This window comes from Dermacentor variabilis, chromosome 9 (assembly GCF_050947875.1).
Source record: "Dermacentor variabilis isolate Ectoservices chromosome 9, ASM5094787v1, whole genome shotgun sequence".
Classification (NCBI taxonomy): Eukaryota; Metazoa; Arthropoda; class Arachnida; order Ixodida; family Ixodidae; genus Dermacentor; species Dermacentor variabilis.
Genome location: NC_134576.1, coordinates 99,397,087 through 99,410,220, shown reverse-complemented (window position 1 = coordinate 99,410,220; position 13,134 = coordinate 99,397,087). Strand labels below are relative to the sequence as shown.

At 48.7% G+C, this 13,134-nt stretch overlaps 1 protein-coding gene across 7 annotated transcripts in view; it reads left to right on the top strand.

Moving 5' to 3' along the window:
- The window catches only part of LOC142557180 (uncharacterized), a 434,150-nt gene that overhangs the window by 321,502 nt on the left and 99,514 nt on the right, over positions 1-13,134 (top strand). Inside the window, exon 1 of one of the 7 annotated variants that reach the window (XM_075668849.1) lies at positions 7,200-8,045. The exons of the other annotated variants lie outside the window; for them this stretch is intronic. Within the exon in view, the coding sequence (XP_075524964.1) occupies positions 8,037-8,045 (9 nt within the window). The 5' untranslated portion in view covers positions 7,200-8,036. Of the gene's footprint in view, positions 1-7,199; positions 8,046-13,134 lie in introns of those variants that run through there. 7 annotated transcript variants of the gene reach the window in all.

Here is a 13,134-nt window from a genome sequence, read left to right as displayed (position 1 = left end):
CAGGATGTAAGAGCAGAGAAGTGGACAACACGAACGCAGACTATCAACTGAAGGGAGCACTCAGGCGAAAAAAAGAAAGAAGACACAAAACTCATCTGCGCAAGCTCAGGAATGGTATCACCACGTGTCAGTCGGGTACATGTGCCGGTTGATGTGCCATGTGCCAGTCGGGTACATGTGCCGGCTTCAGTTGATAGTCGGCGTTCGTGTTGTCCACTTCTCTACTCTCGTGTCCCGTCTGCACGCCTCGCCTCTTTTTTGCATAACGACACCCTGTTCGTTACGCTGCCAGCTATTCTCCTCTCCCATATCTCATACTTCTACTTTCCTTTACTGATTACTCAGTCTTTCCAATGTCAAGGTTTTGCGTGCCACGTATTTTCGGTTTCTTTATCGTGTTTGATTGTTCAAACAACCCGACCTGATCTCCGTGCCTCGAGAACTTTCATGGTCTGTCGTTTCTTTTCTGGGTCGTTTTCTGCTTGGCAAACAGTTTGGATAGTTCCCGCCTTTACGTTTTACTCTCGACTACAATTGTAACTCTGGAAGCATTTTCGTAAAAACTGTAACACATTACCTTTATGTTATGAGCACCTCCTTGTTCTAAAGCTTCATACTGGTGGTAGTGGTAGTGGTTACGATAACGGTGAACACCGTGACGACAAATGGTGATAACGACGTTTACTGTTAAGGGTTGGAATACTTTTTCGCGCGGTCTCGTTGGAACAAAAAAAAAAGAAAAAAAAAAGACCACCGCGCATGCCTCATTGGCTATGGTATTGCGCTGAGAAGCACTATGTCGCGGTTTCAATTCTCGGCACATGACAGACGATTTCCCAAGTTGACGGAATGCGAAAAATGTTCTTGTACCGTGCTGCCGGTGCGCAGTGGTCAAAGCTAATCCGTAGCCGTCGACTGCGCGGTGTCGAGCCCGCAACTTAATTATTTTAATTTCGAAAACAGAACTCGGCATCATTGATTCGGCAGGCACTTTTGTTCTTTACTGCTCGATATACTGTTCATCCTGTCACCGCTCGAACGTCGATCGTCCCAGCCAAAGTATCACACTGATAACCTGACGTGCGACAAATGAACGCTTAAGCCATCGAGCATCCGCACCAGAGATAGTACTTCGTTTCTTTTTTTTTTTTTACTTTTGTTTCACGCATCTGCGCTGTTACAATATCGCAGTGGCGGCTAAAATCCGCTTTGACCTGCAATCCACCCGAAAGATAGCATAAAAGGGGACTCCACCGATGAAGGTTCTTGTTTCATAGACAAATGGGAGGGCTTGTTGCATGCATGCAGAGCGTGATCTCGTCATATTCGCATGATTTGGGCGTCTCAGTGCAAAAAAAAAAAATGCGTCAGATGGCACCTTATCTTCCCAGGGCCTGCGCCATGCAGATAAACCTCCTCGGTGCAATGAACGCACTTGGCTATTGTATTCATCGGGGACGCGAGAGGAGCATGCGCAGAGCGGGAATCAGGCCACACATACAGAGCACGTGTCGCACTCAACCTACAGTAGGGTGGAGTCGTACAGTCGAGTGCAGCCTTTCATGAAACATTCTTGTAGAAATGCTTTGACAACGATGCAGACATGAAAGTATACTTTCTTGTGTGATGTACTTGTGTACTAGTCTTGTGTACTTTTCTGTATATATGTTTTCGTGTAGACTTTCTATACGTTCCTGTGTACGCCATTCTTTCAGGTATAGCGTAGTTAGCATGAGGCTAGGGTTTCTTTAAATTCGTCATTAAATCCGCTGGATTTAATGACGAATTTAAAGAGAAAGTTCCGAAGCCACTGCGCAGTGACAAACTATGGGGTCAGCACTGTGTCCGGGCTTCTCAAACACACCTGGATGTTAAGAACCGTTAAGAGGACCGATAACGGCTGCCACAAAATCTTCATAGCTCTGACCCAGCGAACGAATGTTCGGTGCACTGGTGGTTTGCGGTTGAAGCTGGCGCATCTCCACGAAGTTGGCGCGTCTGCGCAAAACAGCCAAAGTAATAAAACACTAAGTTTCCGGGCACAATTTGACCAGAGGTTACTTTACATACTCTTACTGGCACCCAGAAGGAATTACAATGTCGCACGGTCATATGTAATGTCACATTACCCTTCCTTTCCGTTATTTTCGGAGGAATGGTCGAAAGAAAGGAAGCAGAAATACTTAAGCCTAAGACAGCTGGTTTTCTTTCTTTCTTTCTTTCTTTCTTATTCGATTTATTTAAGACAATATTCAGATTGTTTGAAGTAGTAAAGGCAAGGCGCAGGAGACCAGGACTCAAGAAGAAGAACACAAACGACAGGACCGCCTTCTTGAGTCCTGGTTTTCTGCGCCTTGCCTTTACTGCTTCAAGCATGAACCAACTAGCCCAAGCAAGAGTTTTACTTAATTCAGATTGTCTTAGGGGACCCAGCTAAAGGTGAACGTGTGGCTGACTTGGCCGTGCCACCTGTACAGCGGCAGCAATGTGGCAAAAGGCAGGCATTCACGAGAGCACACATGAAATTAAACTATCGTACACATTTTTAAACACTTCAGTACCCAATTCACGTAAAAAGAAAGAAAGAAGGTTATTCTTACAAAGTTTTCTAAGCACTTGAAACACAAAAACAAAAACATATACGAGATATTTTATAATTGTAGTTTAACATTTGTATAGGCCTTCAGGTAGTAACATTGCTTTTACAGTCTTCCTACAACTTTTCTTTGAAATTCCAGAATTTAGCAGTTCCAATACTGAGTAAGGGGTGGTCGTTTAGAAGCCTAGGAAGTAAAAACTGCAGTTTTTGATCTCCTTATTTTGTAGATAAGGTAGATATAAAAACATCATAAGCAATGTTTACATCAGTTTCCGCAGTCACTTGGACCCACCGATAACCAGAGATAATTCCGACAAATTTCTTGACATTTTGTTCTGAATAGATTCTTTTTAAGCTTTCAGTGCATATTTTGAATGGCTGTTTATGAGGTAGCAGACTGTATATACGGAAGTGATCACTGAGACCGCACATCAGGATTCCTGCTCTTACGTATTCAGCAGAAAAAACTCGTCGCACAAAGGTCAAACGTTGTCTGAGTTGTAAGTGTAATTCGAGTAGGCACGTCGATGACATTTGAACACCCATATAGTTCAAAAGCTTCCCGGAAACGCATATATTCTAGGTTGTCTGGCCAAGCTTGTGTATTAAAATTGCCCTTTAAAATTGTTTCGAGTTTGAGTTCAATGTTGAGTTCAAATAATTTTTCAGCAACTTCTAAAAACTCACGCATGGATCCAGATGGCTCGCGGTACACAAGCGAAATCAGATTGTTCATGCACTAAAGACCAATACATTCATATCATTCGTTAACAATCCGGAGGTCGGGAATTATACTATACGGCAAACCAGAACGGACATAAATAGCAATTCCGCCACCACGTGTTTCTTCGTTCGATAAACAGACAAAGTCATATCCAGAAATAGAAACAAATTCATCCTCTTATCCAAACCACGTCTCACTAAAACAAAGCAAGTCAAAGCAGTGTTGCATTTCTGACAGTTACAAACTTACTCCTTCAAACTTATTTCTTAAACTTCGCACGTCAAAATGAAAAATTGAACGTGGACACCGGTTCTTTAATGGCGCGGCATCACGAAAAAAATGCAATTCCAAGGTCGCCATGGCGGTTTAGTAAACATAATTCATGTATTGCTATCACGTATGCCGCCACCACTTCAAGGCTGTAAGATTGACAAGATCCCCCTCGCCACTTATGACAGCGGCATGGTCACCGCTCCTTTTTCGCACTGAAACTTTACTGCTTGAGTGCCAGACATATGCATATCCCGAGGTCTGGGCTCACTCCTTTGCCTTTGATAAAACATCGAGTGATAGCCGCGTCATAGTTTCACAGACAAGCACGTGTCCACGGTCCTTCAGTTGCTTCTTATTTACAAGCCAGGAATCACGAAGTTCCTGGCGAACAAAACGGAGAATGATGCCCCGTTTTCCTTTCAACTCAGTGTAGTCGTTGTTGTTCATTATATTGCTATGCATAAGTAGGCCAAATGACAGAAGTATGCCATAAGCAGGCATAAATAGGCAAAAAAGGTGGCCTTCGTAAAGAAAAAAAATTCTTAATGTTACCTCGTACTAGAATCTGCGCTGACTAGCTCAAGGTTTATCCACTCTTACTTGCTGTTATCCGCCTCTTCAATAGTAAACGCAGCGCTGAGCACTACGAAAAAAAGAAGAAAAAAAAACTGGCGACAATAACTACGAGCGGCACACATTTCGACAACATTATAGTAAAATAATATAATACAATAACATATGAACACACAGGGAAACCTTCGCTTTAATGATCGTTCGATCAATCAATCGATGCTTATGAAAGGTACTAGATAGGGGGAGAGAGATAAAGCGAGGAGAGGAAACGCAGGGACGTCAACCAGACGGGCGTCCGGTTTGCTACCCTACACTGAGGAAGTGGGAAATGGAGAATAGAAAGGAGGACAGAGAGAGAGAGAGTGGGCACTGTGTGCAGTTACCAGGAACAGCTGTGAGACCTTCGCTCTGGCGCAGAGTTATGAGGCTTTCCACAGTGCGTACTAAGTGACTCTGATAAATCTGACGTGTAATTAATAAACACGCGATGTAAGCACACAATAATGAACGCAGTAATATAATCACAGCACGACTCGCAGGCTTAAGGCTATAGGCGCTCAAACTGCAGGGCGCGAACTATAAAACAAATTACGTGTGTACAATGTACATAATATGTCCGTGGGTCACAGGCTGGCGACATGCTTAGTAAATTCAATAAGAACAGCGAATATGCAAGAATGCCAACATGATCAATTAATCAATCAATCAATCAATCAAATGTGTTTATTAAAGTGCCCAGGAACGACTTCGAGGGTCTTGGTGCTGGTGCACTCCGCAAAACAATGTACACCATGCGCATAAATGCGGCGGCCACATTTCGATGGGGGCGAAATGCAAAAAGCAGCCGTGTACTTAGATTAAGGTGCACGTTAAAGAACCCCAGGTAGTACAATAATAATAATAAGAGTATGATTAATAATAATAATAATAATAATAATAATAATAATAATAATAATAATAATAATAATAATAATAATAATAATAATAATGTGATGATATATAAATTACGGTTAAGGGTTAAGGGTGATTATATTAAATGCGGCCACCCCGGCCGGCCGGGAAAAAAAAAAAGAAAAACGATAGATTTAGGCCGCACGTTAGAGCCCAATAAGGTCAAGCTTAATTTGGAGTCACCCGTCCGCAGCATGCCTCATGATCAGATCGTGGCTTTGGCACCTAAAGCCCCGTTTAAAAAAAAGATAAGCGATACCTCAGTATTTTCTTCTTTCTGTGTGTGCGTGAGTGCTATTGAATAGACAGTGGACGCAAATTTGAGCGTCGTAAACGGCGTCTGAGTGGTGGTGAGTGCGAAAGCGTGTTTGTGTTAACTCAGTGTGAATTTGCGTGGGTAGGAAAGTCGCGACTCACTCGTGAGTGTGAGTGAGCACAGAGCCTGCGAAAATATTGGGGAGTGAGCATAATAATAATATTTGGGGTTTTACGTGCCAAAACCACTTTCTGATTATGAGGCACGCCGTAGTGGAGGACTCCGGAAATTTTGACCACCTGGGGTTCTTTAACGTGCACCTAAATCTAAGCGCACGGGTGGTTTCGCATTTTGCCCCCATCGAAATGCGGCCGCCGTGAGCGGGATTCGATCCCGCGACCTCGCGCTCAGCAGCCCAACACCATAGCCACTGAGCAACCACGGCGGGTTGGGAGTGGGCATGGGCACTCACTTATTCTGCAGGCACATGCCCGGGACACTGCGAATAGAAATGTATTTTTTTTTCTTCTTTTCGGTCGTATGATCGAAGATTCTTCCACCAGCGAAAGTCCGCCCCACCCTAACCCCCCTGACGTTTTGCGTGGGCCCCACTAACGCCAGGCAGCCTTCGACGGCGCGCTGTTTACACAGGCCGCGTCGAAAAAGACACCAGGGGTGGGTTGGGGCTGCGAATGGTGCGGGGCGTTGTTTGTGCGCCAGAGCTGGCTGACTGAGATACCAGACCGAAGGGAACAACAACTACGAAACGAAAAACAAAACTTTTTCGCTTCTTTCTTTGGTCCCATCTGACTCTGGAACGAGAGAGAGGAAGTGTTGCGAGGCCCGGCGAGGCGACCGACTCGGACCAGGCCGGAACGGACAGCGTCAGCGGCCATTTCTTTTTTTCGCCCGCGCGTTTGTTTGCCTGGCTCACTTGTTGTCTTTCGCTGTTTCTGCGTTTCCACCCCCCTCGCCATTGTTTGTTCAACCTCCTCCGATCGCTCGGCGCTGCCACGGAGGCTATTGCGGGAAACGTATCGAGGTTGCCGCTGCTGCTAGCTGGGTGGTGTGAGCGCGTGCGCGCGAGTACCGGAGAGAAAGGACGAGAACCGAGAGAGATATAAAGAGAGAGCGGGGGGAAGCGAGTGGAGGTTGTGGGAAAGGGTGGGAGACGAATACGTTGCAATAAAGTTGGAACTGTACGTGAGAGAAGCGAAGAGCAGCAGAAACGCTGCCGCGCGCCGGGCGAGGGAAATTCAGCGCGTGTGCGCCCAGCGTTGTCTGCCGCCCTGGCGCAGTCGCGCCCCGCAACCCGCTAAATTTAGCGAGGTTGTTTACTAAACAGCTTCCTCCCTCTCCTCTACTCGGCCTCCGTCTCGGCTGTAGCTAGGCGGTTTCGGCTCCCTCGCCAGCGGTGTTTCTCGGTCGCTACAGCAGCAGCAGCAGCCGGTGTATGAGCATCCCTCTCTCGCCGTTCTCTGTAGCTCTCCGCTTCGACCACCGCGCCTTCTCTTCCTGTCCTCGCGAATCTTTCTCTCTGTTCTTTTTTGTCTTTGTCCGCCCTCGCCGCGGCCTCTCGGTGTAGCCGGCGGCGGCGACGGCGGAGAGCCTGCTCTCCCCCGCTACGCGTCGCGAGCGCGCGTGTGTTCCCTACTTTCGCGTGGACGCTCGATCCTTCTGTCGTTCCACGCGCGGTTCTGTTTGTCTGTGTGTGCACGTAAACAAGTTTCTCTCTGGCGAAGTGCATGCGCCGCCGACGGCTCTCCCCTCGCTCCCCCACCCCCCTCTCAGACAGAGAGAGAGCTCGTTTGAACGCCCGCCTGCCCCTAGCGTTGGTCTGCCCCGCATCGGTTCCTCGTGCGTGTCTGTGTGTGCGCGCGCGACGACGACTCTCTTGGTCGTGTCGTCTGCTAGCAGCGGCTCTGCGGTGTGCGTGCGCCCCTACGTTCGCGTCGTCTGCTAGGCCGAGACTTCTCGGCTGGGGCTCTGTGCGTGGACTTCAGTGCCTTGGCATCTCCGGCTTCCTCAGCGCCGGAGGTCCTTCTTTTTTTATTTGTCTTCCGCTGACGGACTCGCATGATGGACAGGCTTACCGGCTGATTGACGGATCGTAAGCCTTCGGCTCGATCGCTTCTCCGCGAATGCTTCTGCAACGTCGTCGCCGGGGTGTGTCGTGAAAGCTTCGCTTTTGGGTTCTCCGCCACCGCTTGAACCCGGTGGAACTGACGTCGTCTCTACAGGCAGTGCAGTGCGCCCCCCTCTCCCCATCACCCGCATCTGATTTCGTTAGCAGCTGGCAAACATAGACGCGACGACTGTGCGGACTACGTTGACCTGGTGGTGCTCCCGCAGTAGGCTCGCCGGGGCGCATGATCGTGTGTTACTGTGCCGGTGTGGGGTGTGTGTTCGGGCGTGCGAAATTCGAGCGTCATCTCGTCCCTGCTGAGAAGCACTTGGCAGTGCATCGTGACCCATTGTCGGCGTCGTCCTAGTTCGCGTTTACCTCAGTTTATTTATTTTTTTCCTGTGTGTTCGCCACCGAAACTGCGGCGTGTGGATGCCCGTGACACATTTTTCATGAAGAAGGATATCACCCGTTTGCCCTGGCAGCCCTGGTGATTTTGAGGGCCCCTTTCGAGCCCTCTGCCTATCCGATCAAGATGACTTTGGTAAGTGGTTTCGAAAGGCTTCCACAAATGCAACGTTATTTTTCGGCTGACAGGCCTCGCACCATTGCTCATTTTGCCACACGGTTGTCCGAACAGGTTAACTGCACTTGGAAGAAACCATCGTGGATGTGTTAGTTTCAGTCGGCGTGGACGCCATGAATTGTCACACATATTAACTGGAAAGATCTGGGGGTTGGATTTTCTCTTTACCAGCAGACTACCGCGGACAGAAAATACGGGAGTTTTGTACGGGAGTTTTCTTTCTCTTTCTTTTTTTCTTTTTTGTCGGCGCTAGGCTTCGAACTTTCTCAGCGGTATCTGGAAAGCCTTCCTTGGAAAGGGCGTCCCAACAGCAGATACTTGAGTCGCGTAGCTGGGCGCTTATACCTTGCCTTCCATTCACGAGTAAGCACTGTATATTTTTTACTCGCACCCGGCCCTCTGGGGTATGTGTATGCTGCGTCGGCCAAATATGAAACGCTATCGCTGTGGCCTGCTGTAATTAAACGCAAAGCATGCAATATTGGGCGACCAGGCGACGACGCACGAGTGCTTGTCGGCAATTCATTCGCATTTGCTGAGGTCGTTAGCACCCCGTAACTCAACGTGAAACAGCATTCGTCCGTGGTGAAAAAATTTCGTAGGTGGTGCGGGCGTTCGCCGTGCGGTCTTTGGCACATTTTTCGCTGATTGTTCATCGTGCAAGGATCATTCGGAACCGTGACACTATTTATTGTTCAATTATCAGTAACTAACCTTCACCCTGATGATTCACATCCTTCTTTCATTTCTTGGATTGGGCATTCGTAATTTTGCGCGAATTTCCATTGGGTACTGTACCGGCTTTTTTTGGTTATTATCACTGCTATTGCCCAAACAGCATACAAGCGTATGTTGCGTCAAAACGTTCGTGGGACTGAGGCACGACAGAAGAAAAAAGAAATTGTGAGCTCAAGTTAAACTCCAGTCACTCCAAGTTAGCTCGTTCCTGATAAGGCACCTGGCTTGTCCGAGAGGCTTGTCAGATTGAGAGACAATTCGCTAACGAGACGTTATTTGGGTTTCGGGCGGTAGCATAACTCGTCACTTGGTGGGGCGCGGAATACGCCGGTACCGCCAACCAACCGGGATGAACTATGTCGTGCGAAACCGAACTCCCTGAATCGCTAAACCATGAGCGTCTTCGTTTTTCTCGGGTTGCTCCGCCCACCGCGCTACGCACTTCCGCCGGGCGTTCGTTTTGCTCGCGCTGGACGGTTCTGGCTACCCGCGGGCTGCCAGAACCTGCCAGGACGATTTTGGTCTGGCTGCTCTCTGGAAGTTCTCTGGCTAGCAGACGACTAAAACAGGCGATGGGCGCTCGCCGCCATCTTTGCTGGGACTTCACGGATTGCAACGCGGGCGCTTGAGGACTTACATTTACCTCGCTCAGCCAACTGTATACGGTCATCTTCGGATTTCCTTACTTCTAGCGTTATCTCTTTAGGTGCTAACGCTCCGTTTCGCATCGCGAAGCGGTGTGATACGAGCCGTGGTGAACCGTTTGAAGCTTTTGTGTGTGTGTATATGCGTGTGGGGGGTTGTCCCCTGATTGCTTCTTCGCGGAGGTAAACAGAGCGCCGCGCTCTCATGCGTGCATGTTAACTGCATCGTGTTCCACGCAAGTTGTTGGCGCTCATTCACACATTGCGGTACATTTTGGGTTCGTCTTTCACTGGTGGTGTTCCTTTTCACATATCTCGCGTATGTATGCGGAGGTATCTCCTTTTTCTGCAGTTAGCGAAGGCTTTGCAGCTAGCCCGTGTTCGCTCCGTCTCTCCGTCGTATGCTTGGGTGGCAGCTCGAAACCGATATGTGTTCGAATTGCAGGCCGTTTATATAAGAATACACTGATTGCACTCGGTACATTAGACACGTACACGTACATTGGCTTATTGCTCTCATGATTGCGACCAATGTTATTTTTTGTGTGAAACGTTTCGCTGGTCACAGGCGAAGTGCATTTTCGCGCGCCAGCCGCGTCCTCAGCTCCATAAATGAGAAGCACCATCAGCGACAACAAACTTCCTGAAATCGAAGCCCAAGCAGGTCGGCGCGAAATTTTATGCGTGTGAGACGTACCCGATAACCTGCTTTCTCATGTCTTGTGATGACACAACGCCAACTCATCAATGTCGCCGGTGGTCGACGTGATCGCTGCGAGCAGGGATCCTCCAGCTATCGCTTTCAAGTATACGATCACGATTTCGCGTCTTGTCATCCGCCTCGTCGGAGGCCATCTGTTGCGCTGCGCAAGGCGAGGTTGGCCGAGTACGCGTCCTGCGCCGAGTCGCGCGAAATCGCGCGAAAGTGATCGTATTCCTGAATGCAACAATATATCTTCAAGCTGGCAACGCATAAATGGGCCGACTACGCCGAGCGCGCGTCGGCCTCGACGGGCGCTGCCATGCTGGTAGCATGTTTACATTTGGCCAGCTGTACCGGCGTTCGATTTTGCAAACTTCGGGCAGGTTCGGGTTGTCTTGGGATCCCAGCCCACGTGACTTCCTGTCAGAACCGGAACTAGCTGGCTGCCGTCTGGCTCCCAGCGGGCTGCCAGAACTCTGAAAATCGAAGAGGCCCCATGCGGCGTCCGGCACAGACGCTGGCGTACCGCGAACGTCGCGCGCGGACACCGGTTCGTATGACGTCACTTGCGGGAAGCGGTAAGCGGAAGATCGTACCGATCGCCCGTCGTGCATCAATCGCACTCCGCCGGTCCCCGACGTCGATTTCGGCCTGCGATGTTTTCTCGATGGGAACCGAAATTCGCGGTCCCACTTGTTGCTTCCAGTCGCCGAAATTTTCGCCACCAATAGCAGCGCACGTATAACACCCCCTAGCACCGTTTGCCGACAGGAAACAAAATGGCGATGACTGTAGTTGTCTCTCTGTCCGTTGGCTGGTATTCAGCCGAGGTCGGCGTCTTTGGAAGTTGGCGGTGGTCTGCCTGTAATTCCTTTGCTGGGCCGTGTCGCTGTCACCATCCGGCGATCTTTTCGTTTTCTCTTCTTTCTGTTTTTTCTTCTTTCTTTTTCTCTGCATTTCGTTAGGGCTGGCGACGCCGGAGCGTTCGTTCTGACGTCGGCGCTCGCGGAGAGCTGGACGCAGAGAAAAAAAAGAAAGAAAGAAAGAAGGGTCGTTTGCCGTTTGTGTCCGGGTGCACGTTACCTATAACCCAATGTGCTCAGCGGTAATGCATAGTAAAGTCGCCGCTGCCTTTATAAGGGCGGCCTTCCATCATTTGTGACAGGGAGAATTTTCGCGTCGTCGCAGGGATCAGCAGGTCGACACATGTGACGGCGATCACGTGGTCCGATTTCGTCCGACTTTAACTTAACCGCGCATGAACGAGCAAACTGAACGAGCATGTGAACGCGCAGTCTAAGAACTGTCGAATCTTGCACGTCCACATTATATTGCCGTGCGAATAGCGATTTTCGAGGCCGTATCATCGAACACGAATAGAACGGTCCCGAAAGTGAATCGAATATCTTTCGAATAGTTTTCAAATAAGAAAAAATATTCCTTAATTTTTTTTTCGCCATTAATCTAAAACGATGTTCACATCCTAGTACTCACAGAGTTAACCAGTTTCTGTAATTACAGTGGACATTACTGTGCGCAGCGGAAGCAAGAGGGGGCGAATGAGCAGGGTGCCCGCATATTACAAGACTCTTCGTAGCTTAGATAGTCATGCATTTTCAGAGGGAGCTTAGAAAGGCAGCACATTTGCATGTCGTCGAAACTAGCTCAACATAAGCGTCGTTTGCCGCAGCGGAAGTGAAAAAAAAAATTGCTCGTTTTTTTTTTTCTCTCTCTCTCTCTAGAACTATTCGTACTTAGGAAAACGGCTATGCGATTCGAGGACCTAATCGAATACTGTACGATATTCGCTTCGTTATTCCAAAGTTTCGGATACGTTCGCACACCTACCACGTTCCCATTGTTCTAGATCCGTTTTGCAGCTCTTTAGAACAACACAAAATAATAATAAGTAATGATGGCGTTTGAACTTGCGTCTCGTCGTTTCCAGCAGATATGTCTACTGCGCTTTCGACTCCCGTAAAGAACCATGTCGACTCCCGTAAAGAAGCAAGGGCTATCGAGACATGATTCTGTTTCTTTCCTTTCTTCATTTATTTTTTCTCCTCCATGCGTGCTTCATTCCACCTGGTTTACCTTCTCGAATACCTAGATCACGCCAGCCTCTCAGCTCGCGTCACGCACTGCTTTGAGTATGCCTCCGAGAACGAACGCCTCGGATCAATGTTAATATCGCAACTTGAAAGCATCAAACGTGCCAAGCGGTTTGTTTGTTTATTCCTCTTCTACTTTCCCGCTGCCCCGCGAAGTACTGGTTTATTTTCCGCGGCCTCGGTCGTTTACTTAAACTCACAGAACCTTCTGCCCTGGGCGCCTGTTTTTCAGCCTCGGTCGTCGAAAGTGCTGTTGCCGTGCCAGCTATACCCACCCACGACTTCATCGCATCGCGCAAGCTTGGCCTGTACCTCCTGTTTTGGTATCCACAGTCGCCAAGTTCGGGTTTATTCTTACGGCGGAAAGGTTGGGACGGGGTTAGGTGGGGAAGCGTGAATACAAATTAGCCTGGCAACGGAAAGTGAAGAAAGCTACAGTAACTGGTAACTTGTACTAGTAAACGAGTGCGGGTTCAGCGCCAAGGGAATGGTTAACTACCTCCGGGAACGAATAACGACGAATGTGAAATACTCGCGATCTCATCGCGAGGTAGTACACAGTAACATGAGGCATTAACAAGTGACTGAACTGTAAGAAAGCAGTCAGGGCCATCAACCAAGCAGCCACGAGGCAAACGCTTCCTGGCTGCTTGGTTGGCTTCTTAAACGCCCTAGAACTACTAATCATCGCGTTGTGAAGGAGTTAGCCGGTGAAGTTGAGCAGGCTAAAAGGGAGTTTGTCAACGAAGTCGAAGGGGAATTCGGAGCTGCGGCACAATTACAGCTCTTCTACCTGTCCCGACTTTTTCCCGGTCTATTAAATACCGCGACCGCTGACAGCTCAACTGTTT